We start from the raw sequence: 25,172 nt of genomic DNA, 5'->3' as shown, positions 1-25,172 counted from the left end.
CAGAAGCAACATGGCCTCGTAACCAATGGTTTGGGGGCAGAAACGGGTGGCCGTGAATATGATGTTGTGTTAGGCAAGTGCGTTAGTAACCACCCGCCCTTAAACCACCCAGGCCACTTCACGAAAAACATACATTACTGTCACTATTCTGGGCACTGCCATCAACATGGATCGTCCATCAAAACGATTGAAAGTGTCGCCTGGAAATTTCTCACATGCTGAGGATTGTGTGGAAGAACCTAAACAGGAGAGTGCAGATCGTCCAACCGAAGCCACCGGCTATAATGGAAGACCCTTGAAATCACTGACCAGATCCATCACTCCTCCACGGCGGTCTTGTTCGCAAACCCAGTCTCCACATTTAAAACCACAGGAGAATCCAGCTGTCGACAATCTCCTTGTGGCCAATCGTGAAACAAATATTCATGAGAAGGACAAGGCTGCTGACAATGATCAACTCCCGACTATTATCCCGTCCCCCATTAAGCTCACTCATATTCGGGACTTGCCTTCGTCCTCGGGGAATAATGTCGATACAGTCAAGCTCCGAGACATCTTGGGGGATCCGATGATTCGTGAATGCTGGCAATTTAATTATCTCTTCGATGTCGATTTCTTGATGAGCCAGTTCGACGAAGATGTGAGGAACCTCGTGCAGGTCAAGGTGGTGCACGGGTCTTGGAAAAAGGAAGCTCCAAACCGAGTCCACATTGATGTAAGTTGAAATAATGTCGTCAAGAACGAAAATTGCTTTAGAAAGTCGGTAACTGCCTAGAGAGTGTTCTACTAATAGTACACCCCTGGCTGCTTCTTTCACCCCTCCTTCCCTGCCAGAAAAGCAATCGTCTGATCATCTTAGAGCTGACTCTGGTTCAGGAAGCATGTGCTCGCTATCCAAACGTAGAGGCTATAACAGCTTACATGCCAGAACCCTTTGGCACCCACCACTCGAAGATGATGATCCTTCTACGACACGATGATCTCGCGCAGTAAGCCAATTCAGGACAGGGTCATCACTTAATTTTCTAACGAGCATTACAGGGTGGTCATTCACACTGCGAATATGATCCCCGGGGACTGGGCAAACATGTGTCAAGCTGTTTGGCTGTCCCCGCTGCTTCCATTGATGTCGACCATTCCAGACACTGCCGGCGTTCACTCCACAGCGTTTGGAACTGGGGAGAGATTCAAAAGAGACCTGCTGGCATATCTTGAGGCTTATGGTGATAAGAAGACTGGTCCTCTAGTAAAACAGCTCAAAAAGTACGATTTCAGCGCTATTCGCGCAGCGTTGATCGCCAGTGTTCCTTCGAAACAGAAGATCAACAGTACAGATTCTAAAAAGGCACCGTTATGGGGCTGGCCGGCACTGAAAGACACTTTGCGACAGATACCACTAGACCAGGTGAAGAGGACCGGAGATCGGTCTCGCTCGCCTCACATTGTCATCCAGGTTCGAGGAGTTACCCCAAGATTGGTCCAGCCTCAAGCCGAACACTGACGCAGAGAACTAGATATCATCAATTGCCTCCCTGGGTCAGACTGACAAATGGCTGAGGGAAGTTATGTTTGATTCTCTGTGCCCAGTGTCGGTTCTGTCTTCTCCAGGCAACCTCAGTTGTCCCAAATACTCCATCATCTTTCCTACTCCTGATGAGATTCGCAGGTCTCTTAATGGCTACGGCTCGGGTGGTTCGATTCATATGAAATTGCAGAGCGCGGCGCAACAGAAACAGCTCCAATACATGCGTCCGTATCTTTGCCACTGGGCAGGAGACAGGGAGGACATCGTCAGTGACATCACACACAAAACTCCAACTGAGGCACGCATGGTGAAACGAGAGGCAGGCCGTCGGCGGGCAGCGCCACACATTAAAACTTACATCCGCTTTTCGGACGCAACGAGGTTGGATCGCATCGATTGGGCCATGGTGACCTCTGCAAACCTGTCCACGCAGGCTTGGGGAGCTGCACCCAATTCGAATGGCGAAGTGCGAATCTGCAGCTGGGAGATTGGAGTCATCATTTGGCCCCGTCTATTTGCGAAAGATCATAAATTCAGCGGGTATCGTGAAGATGATGGAACTTCAGATGGTAATGGACTGGCTGAGATGGTACCCTGCTTCAAGAGCGATCTTCCCAACTACGTTGCCTCTGAGGAGAAGCAGGAAGGAGGAAGAAAAGACGCACTTCCTTCCACTATCGTTGGCTTCCGAATGCCTTACGACCTGCCACTGACACCCTACGGTGCAATTGACATGCCTTGGTGTGCAACGGCAACCTATTCGGAGCCTGACTGGCTCGGACAGACCTGGGAAGGATGAATTAAATGAAAACGAAACAAAGACAACAGAGAAGATAGACAAAACTAGAGGCTAGAAGCCATTGACATCCTGGTCAATGGCCAGCCCATCTCCTCACATTGCATCGGCTATAATCATATATGTAATATATATGTATGCGTGTGTGTTTGTGTGTTAAATCCTCGTAAATTTTAATAAATAGTGCTCACGTCGCACCCCCTTTAAAAGAAGCCACGCTTTCCAAGGCGTTTATGCCTTCATGCCGTACTTCTGCTTCAGCTCCTTGACAAGCGCAATGTATTGCTTCTGTGCATCGGCGGGGCTCACTCCCTCTTCGTAAACCTTCTTCCAAGCCTTCCACTTGGCATGTTCCTGTAGTGATGGGATGTCAGTTGGTGATGCCTTTCTTTAGGTATTCTCTTTTTTTTTTCCCCCTTTTGCGCTATATTCTAAGACGGATCTCTGACGAGGGTGGAGAATGTATGTACCTGAAATGCCCAAGATGACGGCTCTTCCTTCTTTTCAAATGGTGGGTTTTGCAGGGCCTGCTTCGAGAGAGCGTAGAGCTGTATAGTAGAAACGAGTCATGACGTTAGCATGGTACATACATGTAAGATAGTAAAAAAGCATTTAATGGAAATATTGGAAGAAAAAAAAAGCAGGTATGAGTGAGTGTGCTTTCGTCGCAAGTTTGGCATATGAGATGCATGGACCCAAAAAAACCCCCGTCGTTCAACGTCCCCTCGGCGAAAGTAGACAGATAGAGGTCTGCTTTTCCACCGCCAGCTCACGCCTCAGGAATTTGTACACAGCCACATACACACTCGAAAACGAGAGGAGAGGAATTGATCTCTTTTCCAACTGCGATTTTATACAACACAACACACTAACAACACGCTTTTCACATCTTCACTTGTGTCGGGAGGAATGAAAAACCAGGCTTTTTTACGCACCTGCAACAGCTCATCGTTTTTCGGTCTCGTGGCCAGGTTTGGAACCTCCGCATAAGCCTCTGCGAACTCCTTGGCAAGGGTCTCGTTGCCCGAGGCCTTCAAGGCGTCGTTAAAGATTTGCTGGGAGATCTCGACCATGATTGATTGCCCTCCGATACAACGACACGAGATACGTATATAGAACTTAGGGTTGGTTGGTTAAGGGGGTATTCTGCAAGATATGACTCGTAAAACAAGCTGTTAGTTCCTGCTGCAGCAAGGAACCCATTTTGTCATGGGACGAAATGAGGGGTAAAAATGCAAACACAGGAGAGATCTTCCATCCATTCTCTCTTTTCGAGAGACAGACCGTTGCTTCAGGGGAAAACTCACCAAGGATATTATATACACTTTGAGCAGAGCTTCACAAGGAAAAGTGAAAAAGAGTTAAAAAAAAAGGAGGAGGCAATGGAAAGGGACAGACACCTGGGGAAATGGTTATTTCAGCCGGGGGATCATAAATCGACGTAATTAGGCGATCCCGTCCGTAGTGGGGGGTTGGAGGGGCATCACACGGACAGGCTAAGCCCGCGCATCCGGGCCAGCGGGCAGAGAGGAAAAAGGTAGTTCTAGTTCCCCCCCCCCCCCCCCTCGTCAATGATAATACCCCAACAGATATTTTGGTTGAGCGTCAGATACAACCTTTTTTCTTAGGCAAAAAGATGGTCCAAAAAGCGGTCGTCATAATGGATAAGGTATCATACATAATCGTCATGGGGGAGCGCTGATGCCAAAAAAAAAAGGAGCAAAAAAAATTCACATCAGAGGATTTGCAACACTGGCCGATTCTCCTTCGACCTACAGATTCAAAACAAAAATACTATGTACAGAGGATGCCGTGATCATCAAACTGACCACACACAAAACGCCCAAACCCCACGCTGTGTGAAGGAAGAAACGGGTATGGTGACAGTGACAACAATAGAAAAAAAATACACATAAGGACATCATAGATCCCGTTCCAGATCCATGCCAATGCCAAATTCAAAAAAGGCAAGAATTGATAGAAAATCAACCAAGGGGAAAAAGATGAACAAAAAGCCAATTCAAGGGTCGTTATCCATTAGTTCATCTTGTATCCCGATTTTCACCAATCCACAGCCCAGCCGTTCTTGTTGAGGAAGTCTTCGCAGGCTTCTTTGAGTGCGTAATTTGGTCGTAAGTCATTGACAGACATGGGCACGCGAGTCATTGGGTCAACACCAGATCGCTCGATGTGCTTCACGATGTTGACGCGATCAAAGCTGTGGCCGGAGAGCGTGACCACAGGGTCGTGCATGACCTCAAAGGAGATGCCATCAATGAGATAATCAGGAACGACCTAAGCAAGAGTTATTAGCATTTGTAAACCTGTCAAAAGACACCGCTGGAAGAGTCTTACTCGTTCCTGGATTTCGCCATTGGTTGCGACGCGAAACGCTTCCCGCACATTGTGGATCTTCTTGTTCGCCTCTTCTTTGAGAGCCTTTTGGTCCTCGTTGAATCCAACCTCGCCGATCTCGCCCCTGTCCAGCTTCGCCTGGAGCTCACTCAATTCCTTGTTCAATTCCGCTTCGATCAGCTGCTCGACGCTGGCCAGGGTGTCGTTCATTTCCCGTAATCGCGCGGTCTCCTTGGCAGCCCATATTTGCTGCTTCGCCCGGAGCACTATCCTCGAGAGATTTTCCGTCTGCGCACTCTTCGCTGCGAGACTCGCTCGGTAGGCGTCGATAGCGACATCGTAAGCCTCCTGCGGCCGCTGGAGCTCCAGCAACGCCTGGGCCAAGTAGAAGGCGCTCTTCAGACTGGCAGGGTTCTTGGGGCCATAGAGTTCGATGGCGGTGCGCGCGTCACGTTCTGCGCCGGACCATTTCTCCAATTTCAGTCGCGAGACTGCGCGGTTCGTAAAGAAACTGGGCTCTTTGGGATTCTTTTGAATACTGCAACAGAACAACGCATTGTTAGATTCACTGTTGTTAATTTTGAAGCAAGCTTCGAGATGGGGGGAGGATCGAACTCACGCCTGAGAAAACATATCCTCCGCACCAGCATAATCCCCCTCTTTGAAGAGCTGATTGCCCTTCTCTTTGAGTTCGAACGACATGGCTAGAGTCGAAGCCTAGGTAGATTTCGCACTAGGTACTGGAAGGTATCTGCGAAATAGCTAGTTCGAGCGGTGTAAAGCTGAGAGACGAGGCTGAGTTTATGAACGTGCTCAAAGATTGGCTGAATCACAGCCTCGTGAGGTGCAGAATGACGTCAAATCTGGGATAGGGCTGTGGCAGATTCAGATATGCGGCTCTTAAATTCGCATGTCGTGTGGACAGAAATTATTGTGTTTATCGCTTATTTGATAGAATCCTGGAATCGTCGTATTATGGCAACCGGCAAAAGGGAGTATGACGCACAAGCAACCACTGCTTTCGCACACATGAATGGTACCTATAAAATGCGAGGTAACCAAACGATAGAATACTACCGTTATGGACGAAAACCCTCCATTGTCAACGATCGCATGTGTTATCCATCTTAAAGCTCCGAGTGCGGCGTGGCCGCCACCAACCCTATCGAAGGGCGTAGACCTCCACGGAATCGTTGTGGGCAGGCGGATTTAAAAACCTGCCAACATCTGACTAATCTCAGTGGAACAAATAAACCATCACACTGCAGTGACTGCACAGTGATACCACGTAAATACTAGACAATGCACAGGTGCCTAAATAGAAATCAAATCTCGAATCAATGATGCAAAAGCTTGTTTGTGTGAGATTCTAGGTCATTAATCTTAAGATACTGGATACAGTGTGCGCACGTGACTGGGCTCTGTATCAGAAGCGATATCTTGGTCTGCTCAATTTGCCTTTCCAGTCTGTAGAGCGGATAACAGAGACTGCTGGTTGGCATCGGATGCCATTTCCGGAGTATCATGAGGACTGCTGCTGCTGTGAAGTGGAAGCAATCAGATCTGCATGCCCAATATGAATCCAATGGAAATATAGTGTCGAATGATACCTGCCGTTTCAATAAAAGGAGAGAATTCACGGTCAATATAGGTAATTTATTCCTTTCAGATTTTGTCTATCTCTATTGACATCCCTCGACAATGAGGTAAAATGCTATCCATCACAAGACATAGTAAAACGACTGTAATGAGAGGCGGCGCAAGGTCAACTTGCACCCCTTTTTCATTCTTGCGCTAGAACACTCAATCGTGGTATCATTCGCTCAAAATCACTCAGGTATCAACTGATGCCTGTCAGACTGAAATTATATAAAACAGCCGCGCAGACGCGGTTTTTCCTGAACATCCATCGTCAGGACATATATATTGTTCAAAGCGACCCCAATTCCTCCGAAATCCGACACATCAGAACGACATCAAAACGATATCACTGGAAAACATCGCAGAGTCGAAACGTCTCAATAGGTTGGAGGTCGGGAAAGGCTTCGTTCGATGATTGTATTTAGTGACTGGCGGCCAGCTTCTTCTCGTAATCGCAGATGGCCTGGACCTTCGCAGCAGAGGCGCTATTGGGGTCGAAACGGTAGGTGAGCCACTCGAGGGCGAGCTTCTTGGCGAGCTCGATGCCAATGACACGCTGGCCGAAGCAGAGGACCTGAGCGTTGTTGCTCAGGATGGAGCGCTCGACGGAGAAGGGGTCGTGGGCGGTCACGGCGCGAATGCCGGGAACCTTGTTGGCGGAGATGGCAACGCCGAGGCCGGTACCGCAGATGAATAGGCCGCGGTCCGCCTTGCCTTCCGCAATAAGCTGCGCGCCCTGGACGGCCGGGTGAGGGTATGCCGTCTTGTCTGAGGTCGAGTTGACGCCGACGTCGATGACAGACTCAACCAGTGGGCTCTTTTCGAGCACCGCCTTGAGGGTCTCTTTGTAGTCATGGCCAGCATCGTCGCAGGCCATGACAATGCGGAGGGGCTTCAGGTCGGCAGCCATGATGTTGGTGGATATGGTAGAAAACAAAGGTAAGAATAGTTCACTTAAGTGAGGATAATTATATACAGAATGATCTGGAAGATGCGTTCACAGGAGGAGATTTTTGAAGAGAAAAAAAATTATTTCGAGAGCACTGCCCTGCGTTTATATATGCATGTATCTATAACCCCTCCTTGACCCTCGCCCCAGGTCCGCATGTTGCGGAGAAGACAAGCCGTGGATCCCACGAAAGTCTACTGCATGATTTGCTCAAACGCCACACCAATATGACTCCTGACTATGTCTGATCGTCCTGTAAATCTCCACCACCATAGAAGTTTTCCCCCTGTGTATGCTGCTGTCCGAATTAGGAGTGCATGTGGGAGATGAATACTGGGGCCAGTGCCCCGCGGTGTCGTCATAGATCCGCGCTGTGCAGCCGCCGTACATGGATGCTCTGCAACTCGACTCCACTATCTCGGGTCTTTTAGGACTTGTTAACCTGCTATAGGGAGCACATCCTACTAGTAGATGCTGGGTAGGACAAACTATAAAGTGTTCAGAGCATATGAAGAGCTGGATTGGTAAAGAGGCCGTTTCATTCGGCTGTCTGCTCCTTCTGGTCTTGAAGTACCGGTTCCACAAATGTCTAGGCCTGAGAAAGCAAAGATACTAATGCAGTTACCTGAGAATGAACTGTGATAATAATATTCCAAAATACCTGAAAACATTTCGCTAAAATTCACGATACTCGGTGCCTGAGGCTTTCACAGCCAGGGACGGGATGCTGAAAGTGGCTCTTCCGGTGGGTCGGGGGACCGCCGTCCTGTGTCTCGTTGCAATAACCCGGGAAATTAGACCCATCGATGATCCTTGTTCGAAGGATGGACTGTAATACTGTTACCGGTGTGTCTCCATGTTCCCGAGCGGTAGCAATATTAATCATAATAATAATAATAACAATAAACCATTGCGAGAAACTCGGAAAGTGGCATCGGCTTGAAGCTTCACGGAGGTGTTCAATACTCTCGGCGTCACTCCGGCGGTTCGGCGGCTAAAGACCGGGTGGCTTCTCAGGAACACGGACCTGTCGCCGATACTATACTCTCTGCAGAATAACCAATCAATCTAGAAGCAGGATAGCCGTCAGAATCACGTACTCAGCTCTCATATGTATTGAGTTATTATTATTGAATACTCTATACTCGGTTGTACATGAATTATTAGGTACCTACCTACCTAAGTACCCCGTACTGCACGAGATATCCTCTAAAGTTTAGCCTCCATCCCTCCTCTTATCGATAAGCTTCGCCCTCCGCTCTTTCCCACCCCAGACATCCGCCCACCAAAGCGGGCCTGAACGACAAACAGCTGGCCGATAGCGGGCCACGACCCCTCTGTTACCTGCATGTCAATGAGTTCTCCTACTTTCCATCCGCACTGCACGGCCTGCTAGCTGTGACGCTAGTCAATCGCTTTACTCACTACATTCTTTCACTGCAGATTTCTTTCCACATTCATTTAACGGCAGGATAGTGACATCATCGTGGATTCCATCGTGGCCAGCTCAAGCCTCTACGCACTAGGCCAATTGGGTGTGACAGTCTTGGTACTTTCTTCTGTGTCTTGAAGAGAATTTCCCGGAATTTACTCCCGGACAGCGGCAGTTGAGAATTTCGAGTCATCTTGGCGAATTGAGGATACCAAAGACTCAGTTGGAAATAGGCATCGTGAAGTTCATTGCAAGGGAGAAACCTGGTGGGCGGGCCCGCTGCAGTTACGAAACGAGTGATCTCAAGGCGCAGCAAGTATACGAACAGATACAAAAATGGCGACCAGCAAAGGGGCGTATCCGATACTCCCCCCAAAGCTCCTCATCATCTCCCTGAAGATGTACTTTACTCCATCCCGCACCCTGAACTACCTGCGCGCCCTACTTGACCCCAAGAACGAAATTGTCCTCCCGCAGAACCGATCCAAGATCCTCCTCGCCCTGATTCCTGACTTCCTCACGGTGTACCCCTGCGCGGAGATCATTCGGGATTGGCAATCGAAGCTGCCAGATGCCAATGATCCCAACCTGCCACCGCCGTTCTTGCTGGGGGGTCAAGACTCCTTCTGGGAACCGCTGGGCGCCTATACCGGCGAGGTCTCACCACTCGCGCTCCGCGAGGTGGGCGCATCCATCGTCGAGTTGGGCCACGCCGAGCGCCGCGCGATCTTCGGGGAAACAGACGAGCAGACCGGAAGAAAGGCAGCAGCAGTCTCTGCACAGGGCATGATACCGCTTGTCTGTATCGGAGAAGTGAGTCCTCCGGGTCCGATGGCGTCTGAAGCCGTTGGCAACGCCATCCGCGAATGTGAGCTCCAGATCCGCGCCGTGTTGGACGCCATTCCCGAAGATGCACCTGTGATCTTCGCATATGAACCTGTATGGGCGATTGGGAAACCCGCCCCAGCAGGCGTGGACCACGTCTCTGCCGTCGTCGACGGCATTCGGGCAGTCATCGGGAAACGGGAAGGCGACGTCCGAGTTCTGTACGGCGGCAGCGCAGGCCCCGGTCTTTGGGGCAAAGGCGGCCTGGGAAAGGCCGTGGACGGAATGTTCTTGGGCAGATTTGCCCACGAAGTCGAGGGTGTCAGGAAAGTTGTGAGGGAGGTCGAAGAGAGCCTCTCATGAAGGGGGACAATATAATGAACTTGATGTTTTGGAGACGAATAACGATATAGACAGTATGTAGTTAAATATATTAATCTGTAGTTAGAAACTGAATAAGGAATATCAGGAATGCATTGACATATTTTTCTATGCAGCACCACTACATAATCACGCATATTCATCGACCAAGGGCCGACGTCTATTTTTGTTCTTTTTCCTTACGCAACTCATTCTTGACTCGCGTGATCGTCCCAACTCCACCATAGACGACAGCCGTGTACATCATGGCGACGGAGGCTCCAGCGTCAAGGACAGCTTTCGCCTGCTTTCCGTTTGTGATCCCGCCGGAGGCAAAGATTACCTTTTTGGGACCTTCGAAACTGTCAAGCATGGCCCGATACCGGGCTACGAGGGCCACGGTGCGGTCGAACAGCTGAGGACCGGAGTACCCGCCAGTCTCCTGGAGGGCACGCTGTTCGCTCGGAGGGAGAACGAAGCCTTTCGGCAGCGGGTCCGGACGACGGTTCGTCGTGTTTCCTACGATGACGCCGTCGACGCCGGACTCGCGCACCGCGTGGCAGATTCCTGCGACCTGGTCGTAGGAGTCCTCGTCCGGGCTCACTTTCACCATCACGTACGGCTTCGTCTTACGATCTGTTTTCTGGGCTGCGCTCACGACTCCCTTCAAGATCGCTGTCAGAGGTGCCGTAGCCTGTAGACCGCGAAGGCCAGGAGTGTTCGGGCTGGAGACGTTGACCACCAGGATATCGGCATACTTGGCGAGCCGTTCGACGCAATATACGTAGTCCCGCGTCACTGCTTCGATGTCTGACTCGGGAGTAAGCTTGTTTTTAGCCACCTGGACAGCCAGGAGCTTGCCCTCCGTCAGACTTCCCGGAGGAACACCCGCTTCGCCATTCAACACGCGTTCTTCCGCAAGGTCATGAAGACCGAAGCCGTTGGCGAAGGCAAATGCGCGGACACGCTGTTTCAATACAGCAGCCATGTGGTCAGCTCCCAGGGAGTTGAGACCATACCGGTTGATCATGGCAGATTGCGAGGGAAGTCTGAATACACGAGGTTTGGGATTCCCCTCCTGTGGCAACGGTGTGGTTCCTCCCACTTCGACAATGGCCGGGCCCAGTGCGAACAGAGGATCAGGGATGTCAGCGTGCTTGTCTAGTCCACCTGAGATTCCAATTGGATTTGAAAGAGTGTATCCAAAAACCTGACAAAAAGAAAAAACTTCTGAGCAAGAAAATCCTAACAGTTGTCCACATGACGGGAAAATACCTCTGTCGACAAGCTACCATCCTGATCAGGACTGCCCCGCTCCCGGGGATGAAGGCCTAAATTGTACAACTTCTTGAGAGCAGCCACTCCGGCATGGTGTGCATCCTCCGCATCTGGATAAAGCCACCGTATGAGCGGGACCACAGCGTATCGGTGTACACTGGCTCTTGTATCCGTGAAATAGACGTATCCACCCAGAAGGGTGATGGCTAGCGACGTGCGACAAAGGACCTTTTTGAAGCCATTATTACCCGTCTTCTTGATGGGTTCACTGGACGACTCTGCGGTTGAAGACTCTGCAATTGAAGAAGCATTTCTTAAGCTTGTTCGCGGTAGAGAACCATGCCGCTGTTGCAGTAGGGACGGACGATGGCAGCGGGGGGGAAATGCCAATGCGGGAGATCTCGGGCTCAAAGGAAACGGCCGGAAAACGAAGCCAGTGGATCTGGCAGCCATGTCGATTGGAAGGAATAATAAATTGCTAAAGAGGCATCTGATAGATATAAATTATGGCTAAATGTCTGTCTAGTGATGGAGGTGTTAGCACGGCGATGTATTATGTACAAGCATCCAGTGAAACTGAAGCTTCATGAGGAGCAATCGAAGCAGCACCCAAGACCGTCTGGCATGTACTTACAGATATCAAGCCAATTGGCCTCCAAAGGAACAGTCTGATAACCAGGACGCCAACTCAACTGCTCCCATTAACCATCTCAACGTCCGTTCACGAAGAGAGGCTCCGGCAGCCGACCTCGGGAGATGCTTTCTGTGCTGCATTGTCGCCCACTTAAAAGGCGGTGAGATTTTCTGCCGGAAGAACTTGAACAGTGACGTATGAGCGGTGGAGCCGAAATCACGAGATCTCCGTCCTCATCAACAGAAGGACTCTATTTCAATACTCGACAATCAAGTTACGACAATAAATTATGTGCTCTCCTTCAATTTCTATCCTTAGAAGCTCAAGCACATTGCTCTTGGCTTGAAATGGCACGTGAGCTGTCACTAAAAATGCCTCATAAGGGAGAATGCTCGTATTCGCCAACCTTATTGCGGGAGTAAACACTGCTCAACCACAGCAGCGATGCAAATATGGAACGCCCGGGACATCTTTATTGCTCACGGAGCAAATATTTCCATGTGATACTTGCAGACAAGCCTAGAGAAGCGCTAGTGATGAGTCGGGGTCGAATGCATTGGCAGAACATTTATGAGTCAGGAGCATCGCAGAACATATATTGCGTTCAGGGTTTCCTCTGTTTCCAGTTGAATATGAAAAATATTTGGCAGAATTATCGAGTAAATTACGCCAGTATATCTGAAGAATACTTTTTGTAAGCAGTCGCCAGCTTTGCGCTGCTAAGCTTTTTCAACTTCGTTGAGGCCTGCCTCCAAAATCATGGATACTATGGATACAAATGGGAGAAGTCTCTCATGGAGACGAGACGCTGAGGATCTGCAATCATCTGAGGATCGAGAATGTTCTACGTTTGGATTCGAATGGAAACCCATGGACTGAGACCTTCATCAGAGCTTTTCGAAAGAACCTTATCGGCTCTTTCATGTCTACAAAGATGTCAGTAAAAGCCTCACATGGATTTGAAATCACAGTGGAGCAGAACTCAATGATATATACCTAAAATGCTGTGTGAGTGTCTAGATCCATTTCGCCTTATATGGCTTTTCCTTTTTCTGTCCAGGTCCATCCAGCTGGCGGGACAGCGCAGACACCTAGTCCAGCTTACCATAGTCGGTGCATCCCAGCATATCGGCAGCGCTTCTATCTCCCAGGTTCCTCCGAGCTCTATCTTGGCGGCAGCGTTGATCTTGGCGCGACAAGACCAGCGGACGTACCGGCCCCGGATCTCGTGTCTCGAGTTCGATATCACGGATGGGAAGGTCTGTTCGGGCTGAGAGTGGAGGCAGATATATATGAACAACGGCCGTTTCTGTTTCGTAATCAGCTCGACCTCCCCGATTCCGACTCTGAGAATACAGTCTGTGACAACGTGAAGAGTCTGTGACGATTGTTCGAGAGGGAATCGGAAGAACATACCGTGTTGAAATCACGAGGCCTAATGCACCGGGGGGTGAGCACCCAGACATTCAAGTCTTCTTTTGGAAGGGATCGAAGTTAGCACTGTCGCTGGTTGAAGACCAGACCCATAAAAATAACGGCAACCTAAAGCTTGTCTCCGCCGAAAATCCGGAGAATGTCCTGGCAGTGTGGCAGAACCGAACGGACCGGCTGGTCATGGGAAGCTTGAGCATCCTCGAGAAGATTGACGAGGGTGAAGAAGGTATCCTTGAAGAGGTAATCACGAGCTGCTTGGCCGTCGTTATGGCAGAGCGAGTCTCGGCTCGAGGGTGGTTGGGTGGGAAGGGTAAATCCAGAGGACACATCTAGATTGAAGATTATTCCGTCTTGAACAGATTCATCTGCTTGATGAAAAGAGAGCTAGATCTGGAGAGTAAGTGGCTACTAGATACTCATCTTTTATCTAAATAACTGATGTGGGCGTGTAAAAACAATGTTGATGCCGTTGGTCTTTTTACTCTTAGCTACGGACAGGGGTCTCGTTAACGTGCGTGAAGAAAGCCTCGTCATTGATCCAGTATTATAATTAATTTGAACAAATATATAAACGGCTCATTTCCTTAAAAGGATCCTGTCAGTCCGTCTGGACTATGAATGACTATCTGTCACGCGGTACACGATCTAGAACGAGGATGTGTAGGCTGTAGCCCTCGCAAGTGCCACCTGACAATATGGAGTAAAATGATTCGAGAGCTTTTGTGAGAGTGTGCACTATTTCAATAGTAAATAAATAAGCTTGTATGTATTTGACTCTAACCCTCTCTTCATCAGATAGCACTAGTGAGATTAATGAGGGGTACATACCTTCAATTTTCGAAGCCATATGCTTGGCAGACAAGGGTATGGACCGCTGTCACTCTGCACTTTGAATAACTAACTGCAGCCACTAGCTATATTACTAAATACATTCAATTCTCCAATGCAGCCTGGATTGGCGGGAGAATTTAACTAACGTGAAATCTGACTGCAGGATAAGAGAGTCAAGAAGCAGATTGCGTCAAGAATGGTGTGCTGTTATTCCTATCTTTTGTGATTTTTTTTCTTCCATAAATCAATATATAACATCTTAGGGTGCCGGCAGATATTTCCGGTTGTGGTAGGCTAGAGAAGACTAATACTCCAATCCCGGCTTTCTGCTTCGGCATTCAGCCCTGAAGTAGTTGGCGTATCTGCGATGTTGTATCTGGCGTCCTCCCCTAAAATCGCTTAAGCATACACGGTCACTCTACCGTGCAGAAAACCATGCAGAAGGCCTCTAGGAACCGGTCGTTTTTCAGGGCCAGTCAATCCCTGCCGATCCGGCATGAGTTCGAAGATGTGGAATTCGAGCTTCCACGGCAGAGCATGCCAATGGATAAAAGACCAATATCTCCAACGTCGCTGTGCGCTGCAGGGACATACAGCAATTGCACTATCGATCACAGTGGAGTATATAAACCCCTAACCTGCATCTTGTAGGATGATCTGACCGTGCTCTGAACTGCAAGCTACGACCACTCTTTATAATAATCAGTTCATCAATTGACTGCTTGTTATAGCTATGGGGTGTTTGCACGCCTCCTTCTCTTTCCTCGCCATTCTGACGGGCAGCACACTGGTGCGATCCGAACCAATCCCGGATTATGCGTTGGCCTACGCTCCATACTCGCATCTCTACAGTGGAGAGTCATGGTGGCCATCAGACATCGTGACGCATCTCCAGAATACCATCCCCGAGGTCAACTACACCGCTCTTGGGCCAGCTGGGAGTGCGACTCCGGAGAATCTGGATACGTATGCCGATGATGTATATCTCACCTCCAAGGACAATGTTGAAGACAATCCTGCGTGGCTGCTATCTGCAGAGAACGAACCGGACAGCAATGGGTACTCTGCAGCCCCGGCGACTCTGATCGCTGTTGACAAAGGCGACGGTGTCGTTGACGTGTTTTACTTCTATTTCTACTCTTATAACCACGGCAACGAGTACGCAGGACCTCCATCCCTGAACATGTTTTCGCGGCTAATGATCTTCCCAGGTTCCTCGGCGAAACGTATGGTAATCATGTCGGTGACTGGGAGCATACCATGGTGCGATATTACAACGGCACTCCCGCATATATCTATCTTTCGGTGCACTCTTCCGGGACAGCTTATGAATACTCGACTCTAACCCAAACGAACGGTCGTGCAACTACCTACATCGCTGTTGGTACCCATGCGAATTACGCAACGGCCGGCCAGCAGGATTACGACTTGCCATTCGGCCTGCTTTACGACACGACGGACGATGGCCCCTACTGGGATGTTACGCAGAATTATCGAGGGTAAGACGATGGCCATTGAACCAGCGGATATGAAATTGAAATATGGCTGATCGTCACAATATTAGATTTTGGTATGACAACAGCACCTCGACCTTCACTTCAGCCGGAGGCAATTCGACCGGAGGCAGTGAGCAAGAATCCGAGGGCGTCGACTGGCTATATTGGTTGGGATACTGGGGAGACGAACAGTATCCCTCCAGCGACACTCGACAGTATTGTATCTTGGATATCGAGTGCCACTACGTAAGTGGGCCCACAGGTCCTCTGGCTAAGAATCTTGGACGCACCACGGTGTGCGAAGATGACAGCAATTGCGAGATTCTGTCTTCCATCTGAAGAAATTTCTCAGCCTCACTTTGAGCCCTGTGCTCACAGTAGATTGATGTATCTAGCTGGAAAGATGTGGAGTTGAAACAACATCGCTGAAACCTATTCTAAACCACTCAGAGCAGTTTCTTGAAGTATTAATAATAATCCTATCACAAAAAGGTTCAGCCTGCTGGGTTGCAGATCAGCTTCATCTTTTAACCGACGGAATACTTTCCGCCTCTGCAATTGGTGCTGACACATCCACTATGATCGCCCACTTCTAGAATAGAGAATATATGTATATATAGGAAACTGAGATAATTCCATTCTGTTCAACGTGAGGAACAGAAGAAAAGCGTAAGACTAATCAAATAACTGCGTCTCCCACTCATGGCTAGATTAATCGCTGTGACTGGCGCCACCGGCAACCAAGGTATGTTGCTTCCAGTTTCCTTGTAAACTGACTGTTCCGGAAATTCCTCTTTTCTCTAACCACGAGAGACTCCTAGGTGGCTCGGTTGCCAAGCTTCTCCTCCAGTTCCCAGAATTATATCGCGTGCGTGCTCTGACGCGCAATCCGGACTCAGAACCCGCGAAGAAGCTCGCCCAATTGGGCGCTGAAGTTGTGAAAGCTGATCTCACTGTCGCTTCGGACCTCCCACCTGTTCTCCGCGGGTGCTGGGGAGTGTTTGGAGTGACGAATTTCTACGATACGGTACATACTAGAATTTTCCATCTTTTCTCCCCAAGTTTCGAGAAAGAAAGCATCGCTGAATGAAGATATAGAAAATCAAGGACGATCCCGGCAGCGAGGAACAACAGGGGAAAAATCTGGTCAAAGCCGCCCTCCAGGAAAGAGTTCAGTGTTTCGTATGGAGCACGCTTCCAAGTTCTGCGAAGTTGTCAGCTGGACAGTTGGTCTCTCGGATTTACGAAGGTAAATTTCTCTCGTCAAGAGAGAGAAAGAGGACCTTGACTGGTTTATAGTATAAGATGTTGATAGAGAGTCCAGGGAAGCACCATGTCGATGACTATATCCGCGAGACGGGTTTACCAGCGACGTTTGTCTATACGGGAAATTTCTATGAGAACATGGTTTTCAGAACCCATGTCCAGTATGACAGCGAGAAAGACGTAGTTGAATTTCGACAGCCGATCATTTTGCCGGAGACGAAGCGTATGGTCATTCTCCTTGCGTGTTTCGAAAGGACAATTGACTGACTAAACACACGATTTTCTTTCTCATGCAACAGTGGCCATGTTATACGTTGAAAAGGACCTGGCGGCAATTGTCAAAGCCATCTTCGATAATTGGGACTCGAAGAGAGAAAAGCTTCTACATGCCTACCTGTACGCTTCAAACGCTAGGGTAACACCAACGGATATCACATCAGCGATTGAGAAGAGTAAGTCGTTCTCGGTTTTCGCCACTAATGTCCCCTTGACTTTGTCAGAGGGATAAGATCTCTGTGTTGACGTGTTTTGCCTTCTCCTCAACGGCTCAAGTCTCCGGCAAGCGCACGATATATACGGTTATCCCAACGACCGGAGTTCCTGATCGAGACATTATGTTTCAGCTCTACAACCGCGTTGGGATGTATCCGGGGAAGGAAATACCGGATAATAATGTTCTTGATCTCGGCGTCAAATTGCATTCCGTGGAGGATTTTATTCGAGACAGGTTGCTCCCGCACCTGAGCTTACAGGCCGTGGATTGATCACAAAATCCCCCTCGAAATTATGAAACCAAGGCAGTTGATGCATGAACTATTGGGTGAAAAAGGCATTTAGTCTCCAAGCTTTACTTGGATGATTCCGAGAAGATAGTCCATATTCTGTGGGCATAACATAAGGGCATAAATGGACAAAGAGGTTCTTGCATTGTTTGCAAAAACAAGATTTGAATCCTACAAGGCACTTACATTTCAGGACATCGAAGAGATCGACGTCGAATCTGTCTAGACCCTACAAGAAAAATACAATGACAAATGTTCTAAACAGGATTCTCGCCACCAACGACAAACCTAAGTTTGGAGATATACTTTCCACTGCTTGCGACCCGGATACTCAAACATATCTTCACCGTGACGTCAAAAAGCTTCCCAGATAATTTAATCCAAAAAAAACCCAAACCCGCTATTTCCCCCTCAAATGCGAAGGATAAAAAACAGGCAGAAAAAAGCACCACATTTCGTCTTAATCAAATCTAAAAGGAAAAAGAAAAGATGGCGTCCTATCTAATCACCGGTGCTTCGAAAGGTCTCGGATTAGCGATGGTGAAGATCCTCCTGGAGCAATCAGAGGAGAACATCTTCCAGGTCATCGCTACGTTTCGGGAGAACAGTGCGGATCTTGAGAAGCTCAAGCAAGAGAATCGGTCCCGTCTGTTTGTGATCAATATGAATGTCATGGAGGAGGAGAGCATCCGACAAGCGGTGGCTCAAGTCGAGGAGATTACAGGGAAGGGGTTGGATATTCTGATCAACAACGCTGGGATCATTAATTATAATACGGGTGGTGTCGCTGCGATGTATGTCTGTTGTCATTCTAACTAAAGATTCATTACCAGCCGCTCTGCTGAAACTTTCTCTCTCTCCTTGAACCAACTGGTTTGAGATGATGGCTTACATAACTGCAGGAATGATCTTGTGCCCACTTTCTGTGCCAACGTCAACAGCGTCCATCTTGTCACCAGGGCGTTCCTGCCATTGTTGCGTAACGGGAAGGAGAAGAAAATCCTCAACATGTAAGGTCTTTTTTTATCTGCAAATGATTTGGGATATCTTGAAAATCCCGAAAGGCAGTCATTTTCTCACTCAACGTCAGTTCTTCGTCCATGGGATCCTTGACTCTGGCTCCCCAATACACTTATCAGCCAGTTCCGGCATACAAAATCTCAAAGGCGGCGTTGAACATGCTCACTGTGCAGTATGCTCTTGACGAAGGCAAAGATGGGTTGATCTTTTTGGCCGTGAACCCTGGAGTAAGTACTACAGAAAATATAATATAGACCCCCATCATCATGTAAGTGTGTATGGAAATTGGAGGCTAATAACCTTGGTCCACTCGACTAATAGTGGCTGCAAACCGATTTGGGCTCTACAGCGGCGGACCTGCCGGTGGGAACAGGGGCAAAGGGAGTGTTGGAAGTCCTGCACAATGCGACGTCCAAGGATAATGGCCGTTTCTTCAATATCACGGTTCCTACGTGGACGCCCCAGCCAGGACAGAACGAGTATAGGGGAGGTGTACTCCCATGGTAGATCAAAGAAAACCCTTCGATACGCTGGACGATCGAGATTCTGGAAAGAAAAAAAAATGTCTAATGTCATTTCCTTATTGATAAATAGTACGACCAGTGCCTGACAAATCAATCTGTGGAGATAGAAAGCCTTACCTTTGGAAATTGAATTGAATTCTCATGACTGAAATTCAGATCCTGTCTATTAGATAGTATGGATACTCATACTCAGCAGGAGCAGAATCCCTACCACTCCAGCGAACGAATCACACTTTCCATCGAAGATCTGTATCACTCGGGAATCATGCCCTTTCCACCAAAGTGACACAGATTAATACTCCAACTTTTCTGTCTTGCGCTTGGCTGGCCTGCAAAGAGCCCCAATCGGATCGCAGCCTGGACGAAATTGACTGCCCAGTGCATCCATCCTGTCAAATATCTGTCATTCTTGCAGATGCGGTGAGTCTATCCAGATAAGGAATCCGTCTCCCACAACTCTGGGCGCGGGACTCTCCGATTTTGGAAGGCCCCATGGACAGGAGAGCACAGAAGAGTACAGCTCCAATGACATCTCGCGAGTCACGAGTCAATAGCATTTCCTTCCCGATCTTCATATCACGAACACCCTTTCCGGGACAAAGGACGGCACGCTATATGATAGCGTCGAGAATCGATCCTCAAGCTTAGTGAATAAACTGTTATTGTCCTTTTCAGTTGCCTCTTCAACTTCGCAAGATCTGTCAGACTGGATCCTCTCCGCCATCCCGACGACGCGGCTTTCTTCGAAGACGCCTTGGTGTTACAATGATTCGATTCTCGACTAGGTAGCGTGCTGGATGTTGCGAAATCTTGACAAATATTAAAGCGGTGAGATCCTAGATGCAATTCATGTTCCACTGACCAAGTAGTTATAGATCGCACTCTCAGAGCTCTTATTCCTTCTTCAAAGAGAGCGTCGGCATCCGTGTCGTGCATATACCATTTATGCTACCACCCACCAAACCAGCAAAGAGAGGACTTCTCTCCTGCGTCGGGGAGTAGTTAAATACGGCTGTCTTTAGTGGCTGTTTGTTTCACATCACCATGTGCTGACCCAAGCGTGGCGAGCTTGCCCCGGTGTGGAGAAAAAAAATCTAGCGGAATGAGTATTTGATTGCTTGATTATCTCGTTGTCGTCAAGGATTTGCGCAGATGTCAGGACAGATTTCTATCTTCTGGTCGATAAGAATCTCACATGACTACTTTTGATAGGCATCGACGGATACACGCATCAAACCCTGTTCTTCTCCTGTTGTACGTTTCCCTGCCGATCCCAGCCTTGGCGAGTCGTCCATTGGGCAGCTCTCCAATGGATATCTGCATAGACATGACATAGTCTGCGGGCCGGAGGCTACATTATGCACGGTACATCATTCCGCGAATTGACTTTGTTCAGGCACAGAGCTAGCTAGCGGTCTGAAGACACTGTCAGCTTCCAAAGTCCTGGACGAATAGCGGTGAATTGTTCAACTTCAAGCAAGAGGGATGGCCGCATTACATTTTATTCGTGGACCCTCTTCATTAATGTATCACTCCAGTTGGCGGATCCCTGGTGTGAGATCTGAGAACTTGGACTCTCCTGCATATGCATGATCAATACAAGGTCGTCGAAAGATTTATATGCATTTTCAATCCCTTCTATGACAAATTGGAGGCAGAGTTAGCCGCTATGATCCCTGTCAGAAGGTGACATGATGGCATCTGACGTGAAAATATTGCATTACAACTTGTGATTGGTTCAGTCACGAAAACAGGTCGAAGATCGTAACCCGTTACTGAGCGGACTGCGGCATAGATGGGTCTTCATGAAAGCATAGAAAGACTGTAAGGTCGCCCATCTGGTGACCAGGAATTGTGATATGGCTCGAATGGTCAAATTCGAGACCTTTTTTTTTTCTTGGAGAACAATCGGGGTTCTTTTGCTGACCAAAACCCATTTCTACCTCAAGGACCGTTTGACAGGGTCATATTTGACCTAGAACCGGGAACGCCTTGCATCTGAATCGGAGTCTCAGAAATTTGCCGTGGGGTCTCGGCTGCGCGGCAGCTGTACAGTGCATTCTAGGGTTTCGACCACGATTCATTCGTATCGACATTACGGAGAGGACCAGGCCGGTGTGTCGTCATGGCCGAGAATCGACAAAGCTTGCAAGACGGTAGTAATCAACGCTTTGACATGGTTCAGCAACCTCGCCGTTTTGCTTGTGACCGATGTCGAATGCAAAAACTGCGGTGCGAAAGGGACATTTGGAGGCCCTATCTCATGCCGTGTAAGCGTTGTCGCAAAGCGGACATGGTTTGCATGATCACTTCGACTACCAACCGTTCCATATCGAAGGGATCAAGGCAGAGAGTCAATCCAGCTGTAGTGGCAGGGACCAAGGCTCACGATGCCCGGAATGCACCGCGAGAAACAGATTGCGCTTCGAAACTCTCTGAACAAAAGTCTGAAAAACTTTCATCCTCCTCCTGCAGCGATTTACGTGATATCCATGACCATGAGAGGTCCGCTGGACCTTCTTCGTTGCCGAGGATGTTGATAGATCCATCGAACGTCCCCCTAAAACCTGACCACATACTTGATGACGATTCGTATCAGCAGACCCTCGATTTGGAGGGTATGAATGCGGCTCTATTTTCAGGGCTGATCACACATCCATCTGATGCTGAGCTTGAGCATCAGATTCCTTATCCAGGTTCCACCCTTCACTCGGATCCTCATGGATGGGCAAATCTGGGAGAGTCTCATGAAAAGATTCACGGTTGTATTAATCACCTTGAATATGGAACCAGTAAGTCTAGACAGCATTTGGGAAGTTCAAAGACATGAATGAAATAACTGACATGTCTTTTGCAGATTGTTCAACCAACGGGTATGACAAGAAGCAAACTCTAAAAAATGACTGTCGTGGAAAATTCCTGGAATTGAATCTCCTGTTGATGGAGTATCAACATATTGTTTCCCAAGAACTCGCAGTGTTGCCGTCTTCAAGGCGGGTAATACCCGCGGCTAACAACTACGACAGCTCAACAGCCCTGAGTTCTGCAGTACAGACTGTGCTGAGATTTTCAGAGCAATTTCTCCATTCCCTCACGCTCTCTATCCCCCGAGTCTTCTCTCCATCTCAGGCTCTCTCCGCGTCTGACACGTCAACGGCAACCCAAGGATTCAACCAGGACCATACTCAGCAGCTGACGGTTCTTCCATTCTCGTTCGATGGGTGTGGGTGGAGTCAGAGGGCCGTCACTCTCCCATTCCACCCACAAGATGCACGAACCGACGACTATGAGCTGTCAAGGGGTTATAGTGAAGTGGACATTCCTACAATACTAGTTCTTATAAACTGTTATATCTGCCTTGTTTGGATCTATCATGCTATATTTTCACGCATCTTTCAGGATTTGGTCACTTGCATTTCGCCAGTGGATGATCACCTAGCACCAACAACGCTGCCAGGGTCCTCCTTTCCGGGATTCGCAGTCAACACCATGGATCCAAGCCGGGAATTACAGTTACAAGTTCTCTTTCGGGCCTGCATACATATGCTGGCCCAGATCGAGGCTTGCCTTGGTCTGCCCGAACGACACTGCATAATCACAGCGCGGAGATTTGAAGACGGAGTTCTTTCAAACCCTGTCGCGGTGGTCCTCTTGGATGCTCTTGCCAGTCGTGGGTACGGGGCATGTGGGAATGGCCCGGGAAATGGAAAGAAGTCGTTGAAGGAGATGATTGAGATCATAACTCAATTCTTAGAACCGGTCTAGAGAAAGAGAAGGGGAAAGAGGACAGCTCGATCCACGTGTGTTTATTACAGCGCATGGCCTTCTTTTGGCGCAAAGAAAAGTATCTATAGTTCCTACATTACACTCCACCCAAAGCCTGATAGATATTTTCCCACGATTGATCCACGACGTAGCTCAACGAACGCAGATGGACGCGGTTCGAGATCCCGAGGACCGCCCCCTTAATCGAATCGATCATTCTTTGGTCCACCTTCTTTTCTCCTGCCATCACCGTCTGATCGATGTCTGGCATGCTTTGTTTGTCCACATGAAGACGTGCATCCGGACCTACTCGATTCCTTCGCTCGACGCTCGCCACAAAGTTCACTGTCCCCAGATGAAGATTGGATCGTACATACCATCCAAATCCTCTACAACAGTTCCGATGGAAATCATTGCGTTGCAGGAGCTAGCCTCTCAGCTTGTGATCCGGATCGAGGATCTGATCAAGACTATGGACACCGAAGGACCTGCGGAAGAGCAGTGCACCAACCTGACTCCGGATAGCGCTGGCCAGGCAACACTCGTCGCAGCCAACGCCCTCAAGGAACGGGCGGTGGACATGCGCGAAGAGATCCTGGATATCAAAAAGCAGTTGAAAGAAGAAATCGCCAAGCAGTCGCCTATAACGAAGATATGGTGACTGAATTCATCAACTACATAACATATATGTGCCTTAGACTTCAACCTATGAGCATGGATACCCTTCTAGAAGTCCCTTTCTCCGAGTTAGATACGCACTAATTAATGCGCCAAGACGCCCGATATCCTGGATACAAGGACAGTATTGGAATGGATATGCATACCACAGTCCTGACATACGTCATAACATCTGCATATGGGGGTAGTGACAAGATCTGGATAGTAGTGAGTTAGTAACTACAGAGTAGTACTATACTAATCCCATCGTGCGGGGAACAAAGAGAAGAGAGATTAAATAATAATGTCGCGCTGCAACAACACACCTAGGTAATCATGTGCCCGATGATAAAAGCGACCGGCATGATTGGGTGGTCTGGCTGGCTCTCCGGCTCTCCGGGCTGGATCCATCCCGACTTTTCCCTACGATGATCTCGCCATCGTCACTGCTTCCTCCTTCCATCACATCGACCGTCATTTAAGAATTTGAGTGACTTTTTCTTTTTGCAATCAGCGATTCTAGAAGAATTTGGTCCTTTTTTTTGCGGCAGGATTGATTGATTCATTTGCGTTGCATCTCGAAACGCCTGGTGAATCGGCAGCATCGCAGACGTCATCAAACCGCCTGCCGGTCGCTTCCCCAGACCGTTCCAGCCTATCTGTGTCTTCCACTCCGCCGGGTCCCCACAGGGCGCTGCTCAGCATCACTGAGAGAGCCCTTTTCTAGCCTGGTTATAGTATTTTTTAAGTTCCCTGGCCTTTCGTGGAATCGTGGATCCAGACGGGAGTGCTCGGGATTGTTGCAAGTACCCGCATGCATCGGCTGTCAAGGTAGCCGCCATAAATCGTCGACACCTGTCGATCATCATAACCTTCATCTATCACTCACTTCGATAAATTCTGGACGACGTTGAGGCAAAGTCCGTCAAGTTCCTTCGGTTTCCAAAAAAGAGGCACGTACACCCTGCTGTACAGTCTGTACTGCATATCAACTCCGCCGCTACCCTCACCCCTTCGTCAACCAACCAACCAACCCTTCCGAGCAATCTCTTGTTCTACAAGAGTTCAGACAAATCGACAAACCGTCAGATGTCCCATCCAGCGCCGTCGATGTCTACAAATCGACCCTTCCTGGCGAACTTCCTCGCCGCCTTCCGAGCACAGTCGGCGTTTAGAGCCTTGTCGGCGGGATCCCAGTCTGCCGGTGGCCCCTCCTCATCCCTATCATCGTCGTCACAACTCTCCTCCAGCGCGCGAACGATAGCCACCAAGGCCAGCAATAATAATGGGTCATCGTCTTCGACAACGACGACGACGACCAGCCCGTCACAGCAACAATCGACTTCAACCTCAAGTCATATCCACTCCCACCATCACCACCACTCCTCCTCAACCACACCACGACCTCACTCTCACAGCCGTTCCCCTACGAGTGCTTCTACCACGGGCGAAGCATCCTCCTCCGCAACACCACTCTCTCCATCCTCATCCTCGCCAACCTCAACAACACCAATCCCCATCGTCTACAACCACGACCGCCACCGTCGCGGAAGCGACAGCTCCAGCGGCTCAGGCGGATTCCGCGACGCCCTGGGACCGGAG

At 48.9% G+C, this 25,172-nt stretch overlaps 11 protein-coding genes across 11 annotated transcripts; 7 read left to right on the top strand and 4 right to left on the bottom strand.

The window, feature by feature from the left end:
* Positions 1-166: 166 nt before the first annotated feature.
* VTN77DRAFT_7473 (uncharacterized protein) lies at positions 167-2,324 on the top strand (the record flags this gene model as incomplete). Its single annotated transcript, XM_069423865.1, has 4 exons — positions 167-715; positions 877-989; positions 1,042-1,453; positions 1,515-2,324. The coding sequence occupies 4 exons, from the start codon at positions 167-169 to the stop codon at positions 2,322-2,324; spliced, it is 1,884 nt and encodes a 627-aa protein (XP_069281278.1).
* Positions 2,325-2,552: 228 nt separating this feature from the next.
* Positions 2,553-3,394, bottom strand: VTN77DRAFT_7472 (uncharacterized protein; the record flags this gene model as incomplete). The annotated part of the gene is made up of 3 exons (XM_069423864.1): positions 2,553-2,675; positions 2,792-2,869; positions 3,257-3,394. 3 exons carry the CDS (start codon positions 3,392-3,394, stop codon positions 2,553-2,555), a joined length of 339 nt encoding a protein of 112 aa, XP_069281277.1.
* A 988-nt stretch (positions 3,395-4,382) lies between these two features.
* Positions 4,383-5,378, bottom strand: VTN77DRAFT_7471 (uncharacterized protein; the record flags this gene model as incomplete). Its single annotated transcript, XM_069423863.1, has 3 exons — positions 4,383-4,616; positions 4,677-5,214; positions 5,296-5,378. 3 exons carry the CDS (start codon positions 5,376-5,378, stop codon positions 4,383-4,385), a joined length of 855 nt encoding a protein of 284 aa, XP_069281276.1.
* A 1,360-nt stretch (positions 5,379-6,738) lies between these two features.
* VTN77DRAFT_7470 (uncharacterized protein) lies at positions 6,739-7,227 on the bottom strand (the record flags this gene model as incomplete). The annotated part of the gene is made up of 1 exon (XM_069423862.1): positions 6,739-7,227. The coding sequence occupies one exon, from the start codon at positions 7,225-7,227 to the stop codon at positions 6,739-6,741; it is 489 nt and encodes a 162-aa protein (XP_069281275.1).
* Positions 7,228-9,034: 1,807 nt separating this feature from the next.
* On the top strand, positions 9,035-9,886 carry VTN77DRAFT_7469 (uncharacterized protein; the record flags this gene model as incomplete). Its single annotated transcript, XM_069423860.1, has 1 exon — positions 9,035-9,886. The coding sequence occupies one exon, from the start codon at positions 9,035-9,037 to the stop codon at positions 9,884-9,886; it is 852 nt and encodes a 283-aa protein (XP_069281274.1).
* A 178-nt stretch (positions 9,887-10,064) lies between these two features.
* VTN77DRAFT_7468 (uncharacterized protein) lies at positions 10,065-11,614 on the bottom strand (the record flags this gene model as incomplete). Its single annotated transcript, XM_069423859.1, has 2 exons — positions 10,065-11,093; positions 11,159-11,614. 2 exons carry the CDS (start codon positions 11,612-11,614, stop codon positions 10,065-10,067), a joined length of 1,485 nt encoding a protein of 494 aa, XP_069281273.1.
* A 959-nt stretch (positions 11,615-12,573) lies between these two features.
* On the top strand, positions 12,574-15,895 carry VTN77DRAFT_7467 (uncharacterized protein; the record flags this gene model as incomplete). The annotated part of the gene is made up of 6 exons (XM_069423858.1): positions 12,574-12,731; positions 12,856-13,054; positions 13,317-13,539; positions 14,792-15,218; positions 15,272-15,559; positions 15,625-15,895. 6 exons carry the CDS (start codon positions 12,574-12,576, stop codon positions 15,893-15,895), a joined length of 1,566 nt encoding a protein of 521 aa, XP_069281272.1.
* Positions 15,896-16,258: 363 nt separating this feature from the next.
* Positions 16,259-17,586, top strand: VTN77DRAFT_7466 (uncharacterized protein; the record flags this gene model as incomplete). Its single annotated transcript, XM_069423857.1, has 6 exons — positions 16,259-16,301; positions 16,378-16,583; positions 16,655-16,805; positions 16,881-17,045; positions 17,122-17,274; positions 17,375-17,586. 6 exons carry the CDS (start codon positions 16,259-16,261, stop codon positions 17,584-17,586), a joined length of 930 nt encoding a protein of 309 aa, XP_069281271.1.
* A 507-nt stretch (positions 17,587-18,093) lies between these two features.
* VTN77DRAFT_7465 (uncharacterized protein) lies at positions 18,094-20,603 on the top strand (the record flags this gene model as incomplete). The annotated part of the gene is made up of 7 exons (XM_069423856.1): positions 18,094-18,398; positions 18,507-18,614; positions 18,695-18,851; positions 18,946-19,068; positions 20,290-20,302; positions 20,361-20,402; positions 20,545-20,603. 7 exons carry the CDS (start codon positions 18,094-18,096, stop codon positions 20,601-20,603), a joined length of 807 nt encoding a protein of 268 aa, XP_069281270.1.
* A 670-nt stretch (positions 20,604-21,273) lies between these two features.
* VTN77DRAFT_7464 (uncharacterized protein) lies at positions 21,274-22,913 on the top strand (the record flags this gene model as incomplete). The annotated part of the gene is made up of 2 exons (XM_069423855.1): positions 21,274-21,940; positions 22,006-22,913. 2 exons carry the CDS (start codon positions 21,274-21,276, stop codon positions 22,911-22,913), a joined length of 1,575 nt encoding a protein of 524 aa, XP_069281269.1.
* Positions 22,914-23,079: 166 nt separating this feature from the next.
* VTN77DRAFT_7463 (uncharacterized protein) lies at positions 23,080-23,574 on the top strand (the record flags this gene model as incomplete). Its single annotated transcript, XM_069423854.1, has 1 exon — positions 23,080-23,574. One exon carries the CDS (start codon positions 23,080-23,082, stop codon positions 23,572-23,574), a length of 495 nt encoding a protein of 164 aa, XP_069281268.1.
* Between the last annotated feature and the right edge of the window lie 1,598 nt (positions 23,575-25,172).

Source organism: Rasamsonia byssochlamydoides (assembly GCF_041956645.1).
Source record: "Rasamsonia byssochlamydoides strain NRRL 3658 unplaced genomic scaffold VTN77scaffold_6, whole genome shotgun sequence".
Lineage (NCBI taxonomy): Eukaryota > Fungi > Ascomycota > Eurotiomycetes > Eurotiales > Trichocomaceae > Rasamsonia > Rasamsonia byssochlamydoides.
This window is presented reverse-complemented; position numbering and strand designations above follow the sequence as displayed.